The sequence below is a fragment of the Astatotilapia calliptera genome, chromosome 20 (assembly GCF_964374335.1).
Source record: "Astatotilapia calliptera chromosome 20, fAstCal68.1, whole genome shotgun sequence".
Lineage (NCBI taxonomy): Eukaryota > Metazoa > Chordata > Actinopteri > Cichliformes > Cichlidae > Astatotilapia > Astatotilapia calliptera.
Genome location: NC_137441.1, coordinates 9120001 through 9134204, shown reverse-complemented (window position 1 = coordinate 9134204; position 14204 = coordinate 9120001). Strand labels below are relative to the sequence as shown.

At 43.5% G+C, this 14204-nt stretch overlaps 1 protein-coding gene across 1 annotated transcript in view; it reads left to right on the top strand.

Annotated features, from left to right (window-relative positions):
- The first annotated feature begins 1950 nt into the window (after positions 1-1950).
- The window catches only part of LOC145423349 (proteasomal ubiquitin receptor ADRM1-like), a 17371-nt gene continuing 5117 nt past the window's right edge, over positions 1951-14204 (top strand). The window contains exons 1-9 of the mRNA XM_080295686.1: positions 1951-2169; positions 3786-4043; positions 4125-4241; positions 5183-5306; positions 5408-5494; positions 5592-5697; positions 7219-7460; positions 8709-8866; positions 9218-9320. Of these exons, the coding sequence (XP_080151812.1) occupies positions 1966-2169; positions 3786-4043; positions 4125-4241; positions 5183-5306; positions 5408-5494; positions 5592-5697; positions 7219-7460; positions 8709-8866; positions 9218-9320 (1399 nt within the window). The 5' untranslated portion in view covers positions 1951-1965. The remainder of the gene's footprint in view (positions 2170-3785; positions 4044-4124; positions 4242-5182; positions 5307-5407; positions 5495-5591; positions 5698-7218; positions 7461-8708; positions 8867-9217; positions 9321-14204) is intronic.

Genomic DNA, 14204 nt, shown 5'->3' with positions numbered 1-14204 from the left:
TCCTTGTGTTGGAAAATCTGGTTATTCTCTCCAGATGTTTTTCTCTCATAACCACCACACGACACTACTTCTCATTTTTGTCTTTTAATTAACAATTTTAAAAAGATTCAAGGCCATTTTTAGTTTTATATAATAGTGGAAAAGAAGTGTACTGGTATTGATTTTGGTATTGATGTTTGTAGATGATGCTGTGATCTGTAGTAAGAGTAGCAAGCAGGTGGGAGAGACCCTGGAGAGCTATGGATGCTTTATAGAGAAAAGGAATAAATATCAGCAGAGGCAAAACGGAATAATGCAAGGAGCAGAGGCTGGGAAGGTAGATGAGTTTAAGTGCCTAGCTTAACCATCCAAAGTAACACAGTACATGAACGGTGAAGAAATTAGTGCAGCGAGGGTGGAGCACATGGTTTGTGACAGAAGGATAGCGTGAAAGGGAAGGTTTACAAGATGGTAGTGATGAAAGACAGGAGGCAGACCTGAAGAGATTAGGATTTGCACTGAGAGAGTGGACAGGATTAGAAATGAGAACATCAGAGAGACAGTTCAGGTCGAGCAGTTTGGAGACAAAGTTAGAGATGGTTTGGACATGTGCAGAGGAGGGATGGTGGGTATACTAAAGAAAGAATGCTGAATATGGAGCTGGTAGACAGGAAGACCTCAGAGAAGATTAATGGATGTAGTGAAGGAGGATTTCAGAGGGTTGATGCAACATGGGAGGACGCTACAAATAAGGTGAGATGGAGGCAGATGATCCGCTCTGGCAACCCGTAAAGGGAGCAGCTGAAAGAAGAAGAAAACATTTAATTCCGAGCCTCTGAGACCTCTGGGCTGTGTTTAAAAATTTCAAATTCCTAGACAGATGAGTCAATACATTTGTTAAACCCACCATTTATTGTAGTGCTGTGCAGCGCCCAAAAATGTGAATCTTTAAGTATGTAGAGACAAAACAAAACAGTTTTACACATTTATTGCATCATGAAAACTAAAATGTGTAGCACACCAGCTTTATTAAACAATAACGCACACGGTGGGGCTGCTCACCTGTATCGCTGGGCACATAGGAGCCCAGTGATACAGGCTCCTATGTGCTGCGTGTAATATTAAAGCAATGAAATGCAAAGGTGATTATTCTTAAGTGGTTCAAAACTTTGCAGCTAATTTCCGTTTTATCCTGGCCCATATTTACTTTTCTGGCTTCTTGCTTTTAGCCCATTAATGTGAAGAAAGTGGGCGAAGGTTCAAGTAAAGTGTGAGTTCACTTGCTTCTTAATCCTATGCCTAAAATGAATAGAAAGCTATTTATTTTTCTATTTCAGGCAAAGGCAAAGATGGTGTGTGTCAAAACCGAGCTGCAGCTGAACTTGTTGCCTTCATATTAACCATAATTACAGATGTGCAAGAAGACTATCACGTAAGACCATAATTACAGCCTTCAGCTTCCTTTCATCCTCTCAAGATTTACTCAGAGGCAGTTGGCAAAGTTGCATCCAATAATATTATTGTCATCCACTTGCTAAATGCCAAACCTGAAGCCTGCATTTTATTTTAAAGCTGGATATATCAGAGTTTCTGACCTCCCAGCTCTAGTTTAATGGGATCTGCGCACCTTGGGTTCACTATAGGCAGAAGTGGAAGTTATGGCATGGAGCCCTAATCACTCAAAATACTTTCCTTTAATAGTCAAAGGAGCTTGCAAAGAAAAGCGTCTGGACTTCTTTAAGTTACTTGAAGACGTTTCACCTCTCATCCGAGAAGCTTCTTCAGTTCTAAGGTCAAATGGTGGAGAGTCCCAGATATAAACCTAGTGGGAGTGTCCCACTACGATGGCCTGGATGACTGAGAACCTTCACAGACATATTTTCCTTTAATACATTTTTCCTGCTTTCAGAGTGACTTTATTCCACAAGATCTTTGTCGATTCATCAGACTGTAACTGGAAAATGTTTTGCTGAGCTCAGTAAACGTATGAAAATCTCCAAACCTGCAGGTTTGATACGTAAAACGAGTGGCTCGTGTTATCTCTACCAAACATGCGCAGCGGATTTAAAGTCCACCTTATTGACACATGATTCCACCAATCACAGCGAAGCACCGGCACCGCTCAGCCAATCAAAGTTGCCGACGCCGAGCCCGACCTTTCTGCGGCCGAACGATATTTCAGAGAGAAGCGTGAGTAAAAACATCTTATTTCTTTACATGTAAATGTTTGAATTTGGTAACATGGACTACGGGAACAGGTTTATTTTCACTGTGTGTGAATTTAGAGCCACAGCCCGGGCTCGACCTCACGTAGCTTAGGACGGGCTGTGGGATGCAGAGTCATCTGTGAGGGGCTGGAGGCTGCTCCTGTCCCTGTTGTTATTATGGAAGCAGTGGTTTAACTCCAGCTACATTATCAAATATGCATCTAAACCACAGTCTTAGTTAGATTTACTGTGATCACGATGATGTAGCAGAGCTGTGTTAATCCTTAATGCTTCTAACACAATGACACGTTTACATTAAATTGGCTGTTAGGCTTCAAAAATCCAAATGCAGACCAGAATGAAGGTCTGCGATGATTGTAAATGCTGGGTAATACTAGTCTTCATCGTGGTTACACAGCGTTTCATCCAATGCATGAGCAGGGTGTGTGTTATAAAGCTGCAATGATTATACTTCAGAACAAATCCCACAAATGGATTTAGCTTTCAGGTATTGTCTCAGTCAGAACTATCAAACATTTACCTGCTCTAAAATGTGAGAATTTATGCTGATAATATATTGCCGAGAATATTTTATAATTTCAAGGACTCTAGGTAAGGAGAAAAAATATCCTACCTGATGGAAATCAGAATAAGGACAGAAAATTGACTGAAAAGGTTGCCAATCAAAAAAATGAGAGAGGTGTGTTTGTAGGAATAAAGGTGAGACTTTCAGACTATGTAAGCTGTCAAGCATGGTGGTGGTAGCATCGTGCCCTGCAGCTTTTGTGCAGTCAGTTCGCCACACAAAGTGGATGGAACAATGAAGAAGTAGGACTATCTCCAAACCTCACTTTGGTGTAGACTGATCTGTAGCGCCTACCAGAGTGGGGAGGTTGGAAGAGGTCATCAGACTCATGACCATCGTGTCATCGCAAACATCACAATCTGCAGACAGCCCTTCTGAGGTGCTGTCATTTGTGAACAGGGAGAAGAGTGCTTAGAGGGTTCAAAGTAAATAGAGCTGCTCCTTGCATATAAAAGCCTCTCATAAAAGGAACGAGTGTGAAGTTTGGTGTCATTTTCATTTTATGATGGACAGATCAGAACTAATATTTTTAGTGCGATGCTAGAAAACAGAGATTGAAGCTGCTTTCCCTTCTGCTGTGCTTGAATGTGAAGCTTCACTTAAAGTACAAACAAAGTTTATAGAGACTTCTTGTTGTAGCGTGGGTAAGAAGATGGAGTTAGATGGTCGGTGACCAGACCTCGTCGATACAGAGAGGCTGGGTGTGCTGTGCAACGTGATGCATCGCCTCAATGTTCATGATAAACAGAGAAGGTTGAGTTTAGTTTGAATGCAAAGTCACAAAATAGCTAATCAAAAGGATGAAATATAAAAAAACCAAATGAGAAAAAACAAATATATTATGTAATCTGTACTGCTGTGATCATCTTATCTGCTGCAGACAAACAGATGTTACAAAGAAAGGATCATAGAGTCATAAAATCTGAGAAGATTATTATTTGACTCATTATAAGCACAGAGAATAAGATTGTGGACCATAACATAATTACATGTTATTTTATTCTAATATTTAGGTCACTAAAGCAGCTGTAAACCAGTCAGTGCTTATCACCGTCATCATCATGGCCTCTGGAGCGTTGTTCCCCAGCATGGTGTCTGGGTCCCGCGGCTCCTCCAGTAAGTACCTGGTGGAGTTTCGTGCCGGTAAGATGACCATGAAGGGCAGCACGGTGACGCCTGACAAGCGTAAAGGTCAGGTCTACATCCAACAGACGGACGACTCCCTCATCCATTTCTGCTGGAAGGATCGGACCACCGGGAACGTGGACGATGTAGGTAACGCCATCCAGATGAGGTTAACTGGTGTTTGAATTTCTTAATATCACAGCAGTCATTTCCATTTGCCAATTTAGGACCTGATCATCTTTCCTGATGACTGCGAGTTCAAACGGGTGAATCAGTGCACTACCGGACGAGTCTATGTGCTGAAATTCAAAGCTGGCTCCAAAAGACTCTTCTTCTGGATGCAGGTATGCAGCTGCTCCAGACTCGTCTGTTTACTAATCCTTTGTTTCCCAGCATGTTTTCTCTTTTTATTCAAGCTAAATATAATTATTTCTTACCGAAAGGTTACTGACTTTTCTCCTGAATCTTTCACTAAATTGAAGAAGATTCAGGAGAATCATCTCATGACATCCCAGTTCACTTCAAACCAAGCAGACAAAAACTGGTTCATCTGTTGTGCTGTCCATATAACTGGCCCCTGGGTCATTACATGGAAAATCAGTTCAATTGTCAATTTTTAAAATTCTGTTTTATTTATTTAGGGCCAAATCACAACAACAACCAACAATCAGCAACAGTTGCCTCAACACCCTTTATATTGTCTGGATCCTACAATAATACAGAGAAAACCCCAACAATCAGCCTTCTGCCATGAGCGTTTGAGGGTGAGGGGAGGAAGGCAGGACAAAGACAGGCTGTGGAAGAGAGGCAGAGATTAATGATAACTAACGATTAAATGCAGAGAGGTGTAAAACACACAGTGAGTGAAAAAGAAAGATTTGAAAATCAGATTTGACTGATTTTTACACATAAGAATCCACCTCGTTTCTGTCACCTTCCTTTCACGTAAGCCGATAACAAATCTTCCTGCTTCTGGTTCAGATCCAGCACTCTTTGGTAGTAGGCCAAGTTTCCCTTGGAAGGGATTTTCAGTTTCCAGCGTGAGCAATATTCCCATTCAAGCTGAAATCATAGGACAGGTAGCTTTCTGTTGACTGCTTAAACAGACCCGGATGCCTTTGGCAGACGTTTAGAGGAAATGAGAGGATACAAAGGATAAAAACGAAGCAAAAAACAACATTCATGATCTTTTGTTTTTGTGTATTGCAATAATAAGGCTTGTTCTGCTTTACACCTCAAAATGTTAATGTTCAGTAACCCTGGCATTTTGTTTTTCTGATCTCAGGAGCCAAAGACTGACAAGGATGACGAGTACTGCCGCAAAGTGAACGAGTATCTTAACAACCCGCCCATGCCCGGTGCTCTCGGCAGCGGCGGCAGCGGAGGACACGATCTGTCTGCACTCGGAGGTAACAAACACGCTGTGTCGTAGTTTAAACCTGTCGTGGGTAAGAAGCTGAACTGTCTCACCTTCATGGGTGTCACCTGTCTTCTCTGCTTGCATGTAAAGGTGAGGGTGGCCTGCAGAGCCTTCTGGGTAACATGAGCCACAACCAGCTGATGCAGCTTATTGGACCAACTGGACTGGGAGGGATTGGTGAGTACCTTCATGACTGAGTCCACAAGCTAACAGCGTGAAAACATCTCATTAACAATATCGGTGAGATGTTGAGCTCTGTTTGTGTGATTGACAGGTGGTCTCGGGACACTGGCTGGTCCAGGCTTGGCCAACCTTCTTGGAAGTAGTAGCAGCAGCAGCAGCAGCAGCAGCGTTCCTGCAGCCAGCAACTCCTCCACAAGGTGTCTTATTTACATTTCTGTTAAATATATTGAAGGATTCCAGAATATTTTTGAGGTGGAAAACAAGATAAAATGAGAAGTTCCAATAAAAGGGAAGCTATGAAAGAGAAGGTTTTAGCATCAGTACAGCAGAGCTCAAATGTTAACTATAACCTTAAAAATAACAGTTTAGCCATGAACTGTATATAAAAGATGGACATAGATATGGAGCTGTCACCCAATGATTAGCAAGTTCCCCTTTTGAATCCTTAAGATGAGCAATTTTGACTTTTCTGACACTGAGATTAAAATCACTAAGGTCAGAGGTAAAGTGAGGAGTCTTTTTTTTTTTATATACTTCAACGCTAAGTCGCCACCTGCTGGTCATGAAAAAGAATGCATGTTTACTTTTGCTTTGCAACCTGAAAGCTAAATCCTTCTTTGAGTTCAGTTTGTAATGAGTCATGAGTTTTCTTCCAGAGAAGCTCTGAGCTCCAACTGATATGATTATTTCCAAAATCCCAAAAAGTTGATTCTGTTCATCTGGATGTAGCTTTTTCAATGGGAGAAATGTTTCATCACTCATCCAGTTGACTTCTTCAGTCTCTGCTGACTGCAGGTTTTCCCAGCCTTATAAAACAGTACCTTTGCATAATGACTGAAACTAGCACCACTGGCGAACAACAGGCTGTGAGGTCAGTTCCTTGATCATTAATATGCAAATTGTCATGACCATTGATCAACAACCACTGATAAGTAAGAAAATAAGTAAGTAAAATGTATTTATATAGCACTTTTCAAAAATAAAAATCACAAAGTGCTTTACAATAAAAGACCATTGATCAAAATCAAATCCAAGGACGTACCACAATTCACGGATCACATTAGCTCAGTGGACCAACACATCAAGTTCACCAGGGAGGATATAAAAAATGGCAGGTTAGCCTTCTTATACTGAGATTTCCATCAGTAATCGGGGACATTTAAAAGTTGATGTGTACCGTAAACCAACACAGATGGATCAGTATTTAAGGTTTGACTCTCATCAGCCACTGGAGCACAAACTGGGTGTCATCAGGATGCTTCAACATAGAGCGAACACCATCCCCGCAGACAGAGCGGCCAGGGAAGCAGAAGAACGTCACATCAAGAAGGCCCTGAGTACATGTGGTTATCCCAGCTGGACGTTTGTCAAAGCTGAGAAGGCGCATAAAGAAAGCTCCAGCCGATCCAGGAAATAAGGACTGCTACCGAAGCGAAAACCCTTAGTGATCTCTTATGTGTCAGGAGTATCGGAACATTTGAGACACATTTTCTCTAAACATAGCATCTCTGTGGCTTTCAAACCCCAAAACACGCTGCGCCAAAAATTGGTCCACCCCAAAGATCGGGTCCCCCGACACAAACAGAGTAATGTAGTGTACGCTGTTAAGGGCCAGGAGGATTGCCATGATTTATAAATCAGGGAAACCAAACAACCTCTGGTGAAGGGTTAGGGGTTGTGATTTTACATAATGTTTTGCTAAACATTTCCATCCACAGTCCGTCCACAGCCGTCACCCCAACCTCTACCTCCGCTGCTAGTCGGCTCGGCTCCTCCCAGGTTCCCACCACTCCCATCACTCCCTCTGCCACCTCAGCGGCCTCCCCAACAGCCACCACCCCCTCCACCCCTGCTGTGTCCTCCGTGGCGGCAGCAGCAGCCAACCCCACGCAGCCCATCCAGCTGAGAGACCTGCAGAGCATCCTGGCCACCATGAACGTACCTGCCAGCAGCCAGGGAGGTGAGGATTTGATGGAAGCTTCAGGAAAATTGAACTTTGTTCTCCTAAAAACTGAGATTTGTTTTTGGTTTTTTTTGGTTTTAAATCTGAAAGTAAATGAATAATTAGACCTAATTAGTGAAATCTTCACTAATTAAGCGCCAAATAATTAAGACTGTGATCACAACAGTGTCGCTAATTCTGCGTAATTTTTGCATTATAATTCAGTTTGCTGCAGGAGCACGAATCCCCTGAAAATTCTGCAGGCTGTCGCTGTTTTGATTAAATTTCATTGTGCTGCGCTACATTAGGCACAGCTTCCTGCTGATGTGCTGACAGATTAATATACAAAAAGTAAGATGGCAGAGGAAGAAAAGGGCCAAAGACAGTGTGTGATATTGAATTAAGTTTTATAAGAAAAATTGCACAATATGCCCTCATTAGACATTTTATTAGATACAAATTGCTAGCACCAGATTGGGGCTGGAAACATTCCTTAGAGGTCTGGTCCATATTGACCTGATAGCATCACCTATTGGGCCTTTAGTAGCTGGGTGCACTGTGGTTCTGGTCAGTGCAATGCTTAGATAGGCTGTGGGGGTTAAATGGTTATTAGTTGGTGAATGAACCAACAGAGGTTCTCTCAGATGAAGACTTCCTAACTTACTGTTTGATTCACTCCCAGCACATCAGCATCCAGGCCTTAAACCTGTATTCTTGTGGACTTCATAAGGACAGTAAAGCAGAATATACTTTAGGGATCAGTCAGATCCACCCTCAGAGATAACGTCAAAACCTGACTCGACATACAGGTGATCTCACAGCCACCACTAAACATCTCAGACGAAGATTTTATCTGACTTTGTAACTGAGGAACACAAAGAAGTAAAAGTAGTCACGACCTGAAGCACAGCCTGCTTTATCTTCCCTTTTAACTTTAATTTGAATCATAATTTTACTAAATTAACAATAGTGACTGAGATCATAAAGCCCTTTGAGAGCTCCATTGTTTGACCGTTTAAGCTCCAATAATAAAGATTTTCTATAGCGCTATGGCACAGATGACTGAATTATTACCCTTAAGTCAGAAAGAAACCTCATGATCTAAAGCAGCAATAATCTCACTGAGGCTCAGAATTACAGATTACAGATTCACTTGCATCTAACTGTGCTTGAAAAAAGTGATTTTTGTGTCTCGTATGTTTGAAATATGAATGATAATGTTGTTGTTTGCATTAACCAGTCAGTGTGGGTCTTTGTTGCCCGCAGTGGACCTCGCGAGCGTCCTGACGCCTGAGATCATGGCTCCCATCTTGGCCAATCCTGAGGTTCAGCAGAGGTTGATGCCCTATCTGCCCTCCGGAGAGTCCCTGCCTCAGAGCTCAGAGGAGCTGCAAAACACGCTGAGCTCACCTCAGTTTCAGCAGGTGGATGTCCTGTATAGTTTTTTTTTTTTAAACAGAGAGGAACTGACTGTTCCCTTCAAAGTGATACAGTTTCCTCATTTGTCATTTAAAACTGCTGTAGCTTTGTTCTTCTTTTATTATAGTGTTTGGTTTATGCTGTGTCATATTATATCCACATTTGTTGCACCTGTAGCAGTTTCAGGCTGATAAATGCACACATTTTCCTACTAAACCTAAATATTTTATTATCCTTGATTTCAGAAATTTCATCTGAACTGAGATACGGTGTGTTTGAGAGGATCCGGGTTGTTGGCATTTAGCATCTTGTAGTGGCATTTGTCCTTATTGTTGGTATTTATGGTCTCTCTGCAGGCTATGAGCATGTTCAGCAGCGCTCTGGCGTCCGGGCAGCTGGGGCCTCTAATGAACCAGTTTGGCTTGCCTGCAGAGGCCGTCGACGCTGCTAACAAAGGAGGTCAGTGTTGACTCATGTCGCGCAGAGACGCTGTACCTGATTGTTTCAGCTCTGCAAAACTTAAAGGTCAACAGCAACATTACGTTTTGTCAGCCGTGAAATGTAAGAAACATTTAATAATGTGCAGCAAGTGAGACGATTTTTAAAGCGCACTAACACTGAAAAGTTTGCAGAACGGCATGCAGCTGTCCTAGCGGACGCTCCAAACCTGTTTCAGTCCACACAGACTCGCACGTTGCGATGTTAAAACGTGACAGCATAAAAATCATGCTTACTGCTGTTTGTGGCCTCGATTGTTTTCACATCGACAAATACTGACATCTACAGTGGTGTGCAAAAGTTTGGGCACCCCTGATAATTTTCATGATTTTCCTTCATAAATCATTGGTTGTTTGGATCAGCAATTTCATTTAAATATATCATATAGCAGATGAACACAATGGTATTTGAGAAGTGAAATGAAGTTTATAGGATTTACAGAAAGTGTGCAATAGTAACTTAAACTAAATTAGGCAGGTACATAAATTTGGGCACCCCAACAGAAAATTACATCAACATTTAGTTGACATTTAGCCTCCAAACACTTCTGATCGCTTCCAATGAGAGTCTGGATTCTGGGTGAAGGGATTTTGGACCTTTCGTCTTTACAAAACATCTCCAGTTCAGTCAGGTTTGATGGTTTCTGAGCATGGACAGCCTGCTTTAAGTCACACCATAGATTTTCAATAATATTCAGGTCTGAGGACTGAGATGGCCATTCCAGAACGTTGTACTTGTTCCTCTGCATGAATGCCTTAGTGGATTTTGAGCAGTGTTTAGGGTCATGTTGAAATATCCAGCCCTTCAACTTCAACTTTGTCACTGATTCTTGAACATTGTTCTCAAGAATCTGCTGATATTGATTGGAATCCATGCAACCCTCAACTTTACCAAGATTCCCAGTACCTGCACTGGCCACACAGCCCCACAGCATGATGGAACCGCCACCAAATTTTACTGTGGGTAGCAAGTCTTTCTCTTGGAATGCTATGGTCTTTTTCCACCATGCATACCGCCTCTTGTTATGCCCAAATAACTCAGTTTTAGTTTCATCAGTCCACAGCACCTTATTCCAAAATGAAGCTGGCTTGTCCAAATGTGCTTAATCATACCTCAAGCGACTCTGTTTGTGGCATGTGCGCAGAAAAGGCTTCCTCTGCATCACTCTCCCGTACAGCATCTCCTTGTGCAAACTGCGCTGAATAGTTGAACGATGCATAGTGACACCATCTGCAGCAAGATAATGTTGCAGGTCTTTGGAGCTGGTGTGTGGGTTGACTATGACTGTTCTCGCCATCCTTCATCTTTGCTTATGTAAGATTTTCCTTGACCTGTCACTTTTGGCCTTAACTAGAACTGTCCCTGTGGTCTTCCATTTCCTCACTGTGTTCCTCACAATGGAAACTGACAGCTGAAATCTCCAAGATAGCTTTTTGGATCCTTCCCCTAAACCATGATGTTGAACAATCTTAGTTTTCAGGTCATTTGAGAGTTGTTTTGAGGCTCCCATGTAGCCACTCTCGAGAGAAGATGCAAAGAGGAGAAAAACTTGCAATTGGCCGCCCTAAATCCAGTCATTTGTCATGACTGGATTTACCTGTGTATGTATGTTAAGGGTCAATGAGCTTACCAAATAAATTCTATGTTTCAATAATTATTGCTAAAGGTATTCAAATGAATAAAACAACAAGGGTGCCCAAATTTATGTACCTGCCTAATTTAGTTTAAGTAACTATTGCACACTTTCTGTAAATCCTATAAACTTCATTTCACTTCTCAAATTTCATTGTGTTCATCTGCTATATGATATATTTAAATGAAATTGCTGATCCAAACAACCAATGATTTATGAAGGAAAAACATGAAAATTATTAGGGGTGCCCAAACTTTTGCATACCACTGTATCTGCTGTGCGACAGAGCCCGTCCAATAAGCTTGTGCTCAGTTTTTTTTATTTACAAGTCAGGTCAAAGTTTATTTCTACAGCACATCTAAAACAAGCTCAGCTCACCAACGTGCTACACGGACGTTAAAAAAGCCATTAGAAGCTATTCTAATGGACGCAAATCTACATGTTTTATTGATATACTGAGAGGTTCAAACTTGACATTAAGGGTACTGGGGAGCTTATCAAATGCTGTCTTTGTGGGAGGAAGACCGTGTTTTAAAGTGAATTAGTGACTGAGCAGGTTCTGTTGCATCGTTCGCTTTGGAGCTTGGCTCTGTGAATGTCTAAGAGCAGTAGGTTTGTAATGTAGCATCAGGGCTCTGGGAGGATTTTAGGGCTGCTCAAGAGGGTGGCGCCAAACCAGTGAGACTCTTAAAACAAGTAATAAAAATTTAAACCAGCCTTGAGGCTTAGGAGACCACCTTCTCTACAAAATATGGTCACCTCTAAATGTGAGGAATCAACGTTGAGTGGAGGGCGGCCAGGATACTAACACTTATCCTTCAAAAGTGAAGTCCAGAAGTTTTCTTTATGGGTTTTAGTATATCGTTAAAAACATTTTTTTTTCAGTTTCTTCTTCTTAGGCTGAGTTTAGTTTTCCATGCAGGTGGGCACACACGCAGAAGTGTGTGTGTATATGTGTGTGTGTGTGTGTGTGTGTGTGTATATATATATATATATATATATATATATATATAAAACACCCAGCACGCCCCTGCGGGCGGTTTATCCTTCAAGCTCGGGTCCTCTACCAGAGGCCTGGGAGCTTGAGGGTCCTGCGCAGTATCTTAGCTGTTCCCAGGACTGCGCTCTTCTGGACAGAGATCTCCGATGTTATTCCCGGGATCTGCTGGAGCCACTCGCCTAGCTTGGGAGTCACCGCACCTAGTGCTCCGATTACCACGGGGACCACCGTTACCTTCACCCTCCACATCCTCTCGAGCTCTTCTCTGAGCCCTTGGTATTTCTCGAGCTTCTCGTGTTCCTTCTTCCTGATATTGCTGTCATTCGGAACCGCTACATCGATCACTACGGCCGTCTTCTTCTGTTTGTCTACCTACCACCACTATGTCCGGTTGGTTAGCCACCACCATTTTGTCCGTCTGTATCTGGAAGTCCCACAGGATCTTAGCTCGGTCATTCTCCACCACCCTTGGGGGCATCTCCCATTTTGACCTCGGGACTTCTAGGTTATACTCGGCACAGATGTTCCTGTACACTATGCCGGCCACTTGGTTATGGCGTTCCATGTATGCCTTGCCTGCTAGCATCTTGCACCCTGCTGTTATGTGCTGGATAGTCTCTGGGGCATCTTTACACAGCCTGCACCTGGGGTCTTGCCTGGTGTGATAGACCCCAGCCTCTATGGATCTTGTACTCAGAGCTTGTTCTTGTGCTGCCATGATTAGTGCCTCTGTGCTGTCTTTCAGTCCAGCTTTGTCCAGCCACTGGTAGGATTTCTGGATATCAGCCACCTCCTCTATCTGCCGGTGGTACATACCGTGCAGGGGCCTGTCCTTCCATGATGGTTCCTCGTCTCCCTCCTCTTTCTTGGGTTTCTGCTGCCTGAGGTATTCACTGAGCACTCGGTCAGTTGGGGCCATCTTCCCAATGTATTCTTGGATGTTCCTTGTCTCATCCTGGACTGTGGTGCTGACACTCACCAGTCCCCGGCCCCCTTCCTTCCGCTTAGCGTACAGCCTCAGGGTGCTGGACTTGGGGTGAAATCCTCCATGCATGGTCAGGAGCTTTCTTGTCTTTATGTCAGTGGCTTCTATCTCCTCCTTTGGCCAGCTTATTACCCCAGCAGGGTACCTGATCACGGGCAGGGCGTATGTGTTGATGGCCCGGATCTTGTTCTTACCATTCAGCTGACTCCTCAGGACTTGCCTGACCCTCTGCAGGTACTTGGTGGTTGCAGCCTTTCTAGCGGCCTCTTCATGGTTCCCATTTGCCTGCGGGATCCCCAGGTACTTGTAACTGTCCTCTATGTCTGCAATGTTGCCTTCTGGTAGTTCAATCCCCTCAGTTCTGACTACCTTCCCTCTCTTTGTTACCATCCGACTACACTTCTCCAGTCCGAACGACATTCCAATGTCATTGCTGTATAGCCTGGTAGTGTGGATCAGTGAATCGATGTCTCGTTCACTCTTGGCATACAGCTTGATGTCATCCATGTACAGGAGGTGGCTGACAACTGCTCCGTTCCGTAGTCGGTATCCGTAGCCAGTCTTGTTAATGATCTCACTGAGGGGGTTCAGGCCTATGCAGAACAGCAGTGGGGACAGAGCATCTCCTTGGTAGATCCCGCACTTGATGGTAACTTGTGCTATGGGCTTGGAGTTGGCCTCTAGTGTTGTACGCCACATCCCCATTGAGTTCCTGATGAAGGCTCTTAGGGTCCCATTGATCTTGTACAATTCTAGGCATTCCAGTATCCAGCTGTGGGGCATTGAGTCATAGGCCTTCTTGTAATCAATCCAGGCAGTGCACAGGTTGGTCAGTCTGGTCTTGCAGTCTCGGCTGATTGTTCTGTCTACCAGTAGCTGGTGTTTTGCACCTCTGGTATTCTTGCCAATTCCTTTCTGTGTCCCGCTCATGTATTGACCCATGTGCCTGTTCATCTTAGCCGATATGATGCCTGACAGGAGCTTCCATGTAGTACTGAGGCAGGTTATTGGTCGGTAGTTGGAGGGGACCGGTCCCTTCTTGGGGTCCTTGGGGATCAGGACCGTCCGGCCTTCAGTTAGCCATTCCGGGTGTCTTTCGTTAACTAGCAGCTGGTTCATTTGTGCTGCCAGACGCTCGTGGAGTGCAGTCAGCTTCTTCAGCCAGTAGGCGTGAACCATGTCGGGCCCTGGTGCTGTCCAACTCTTCATACTGGAGACCCTTTCTTG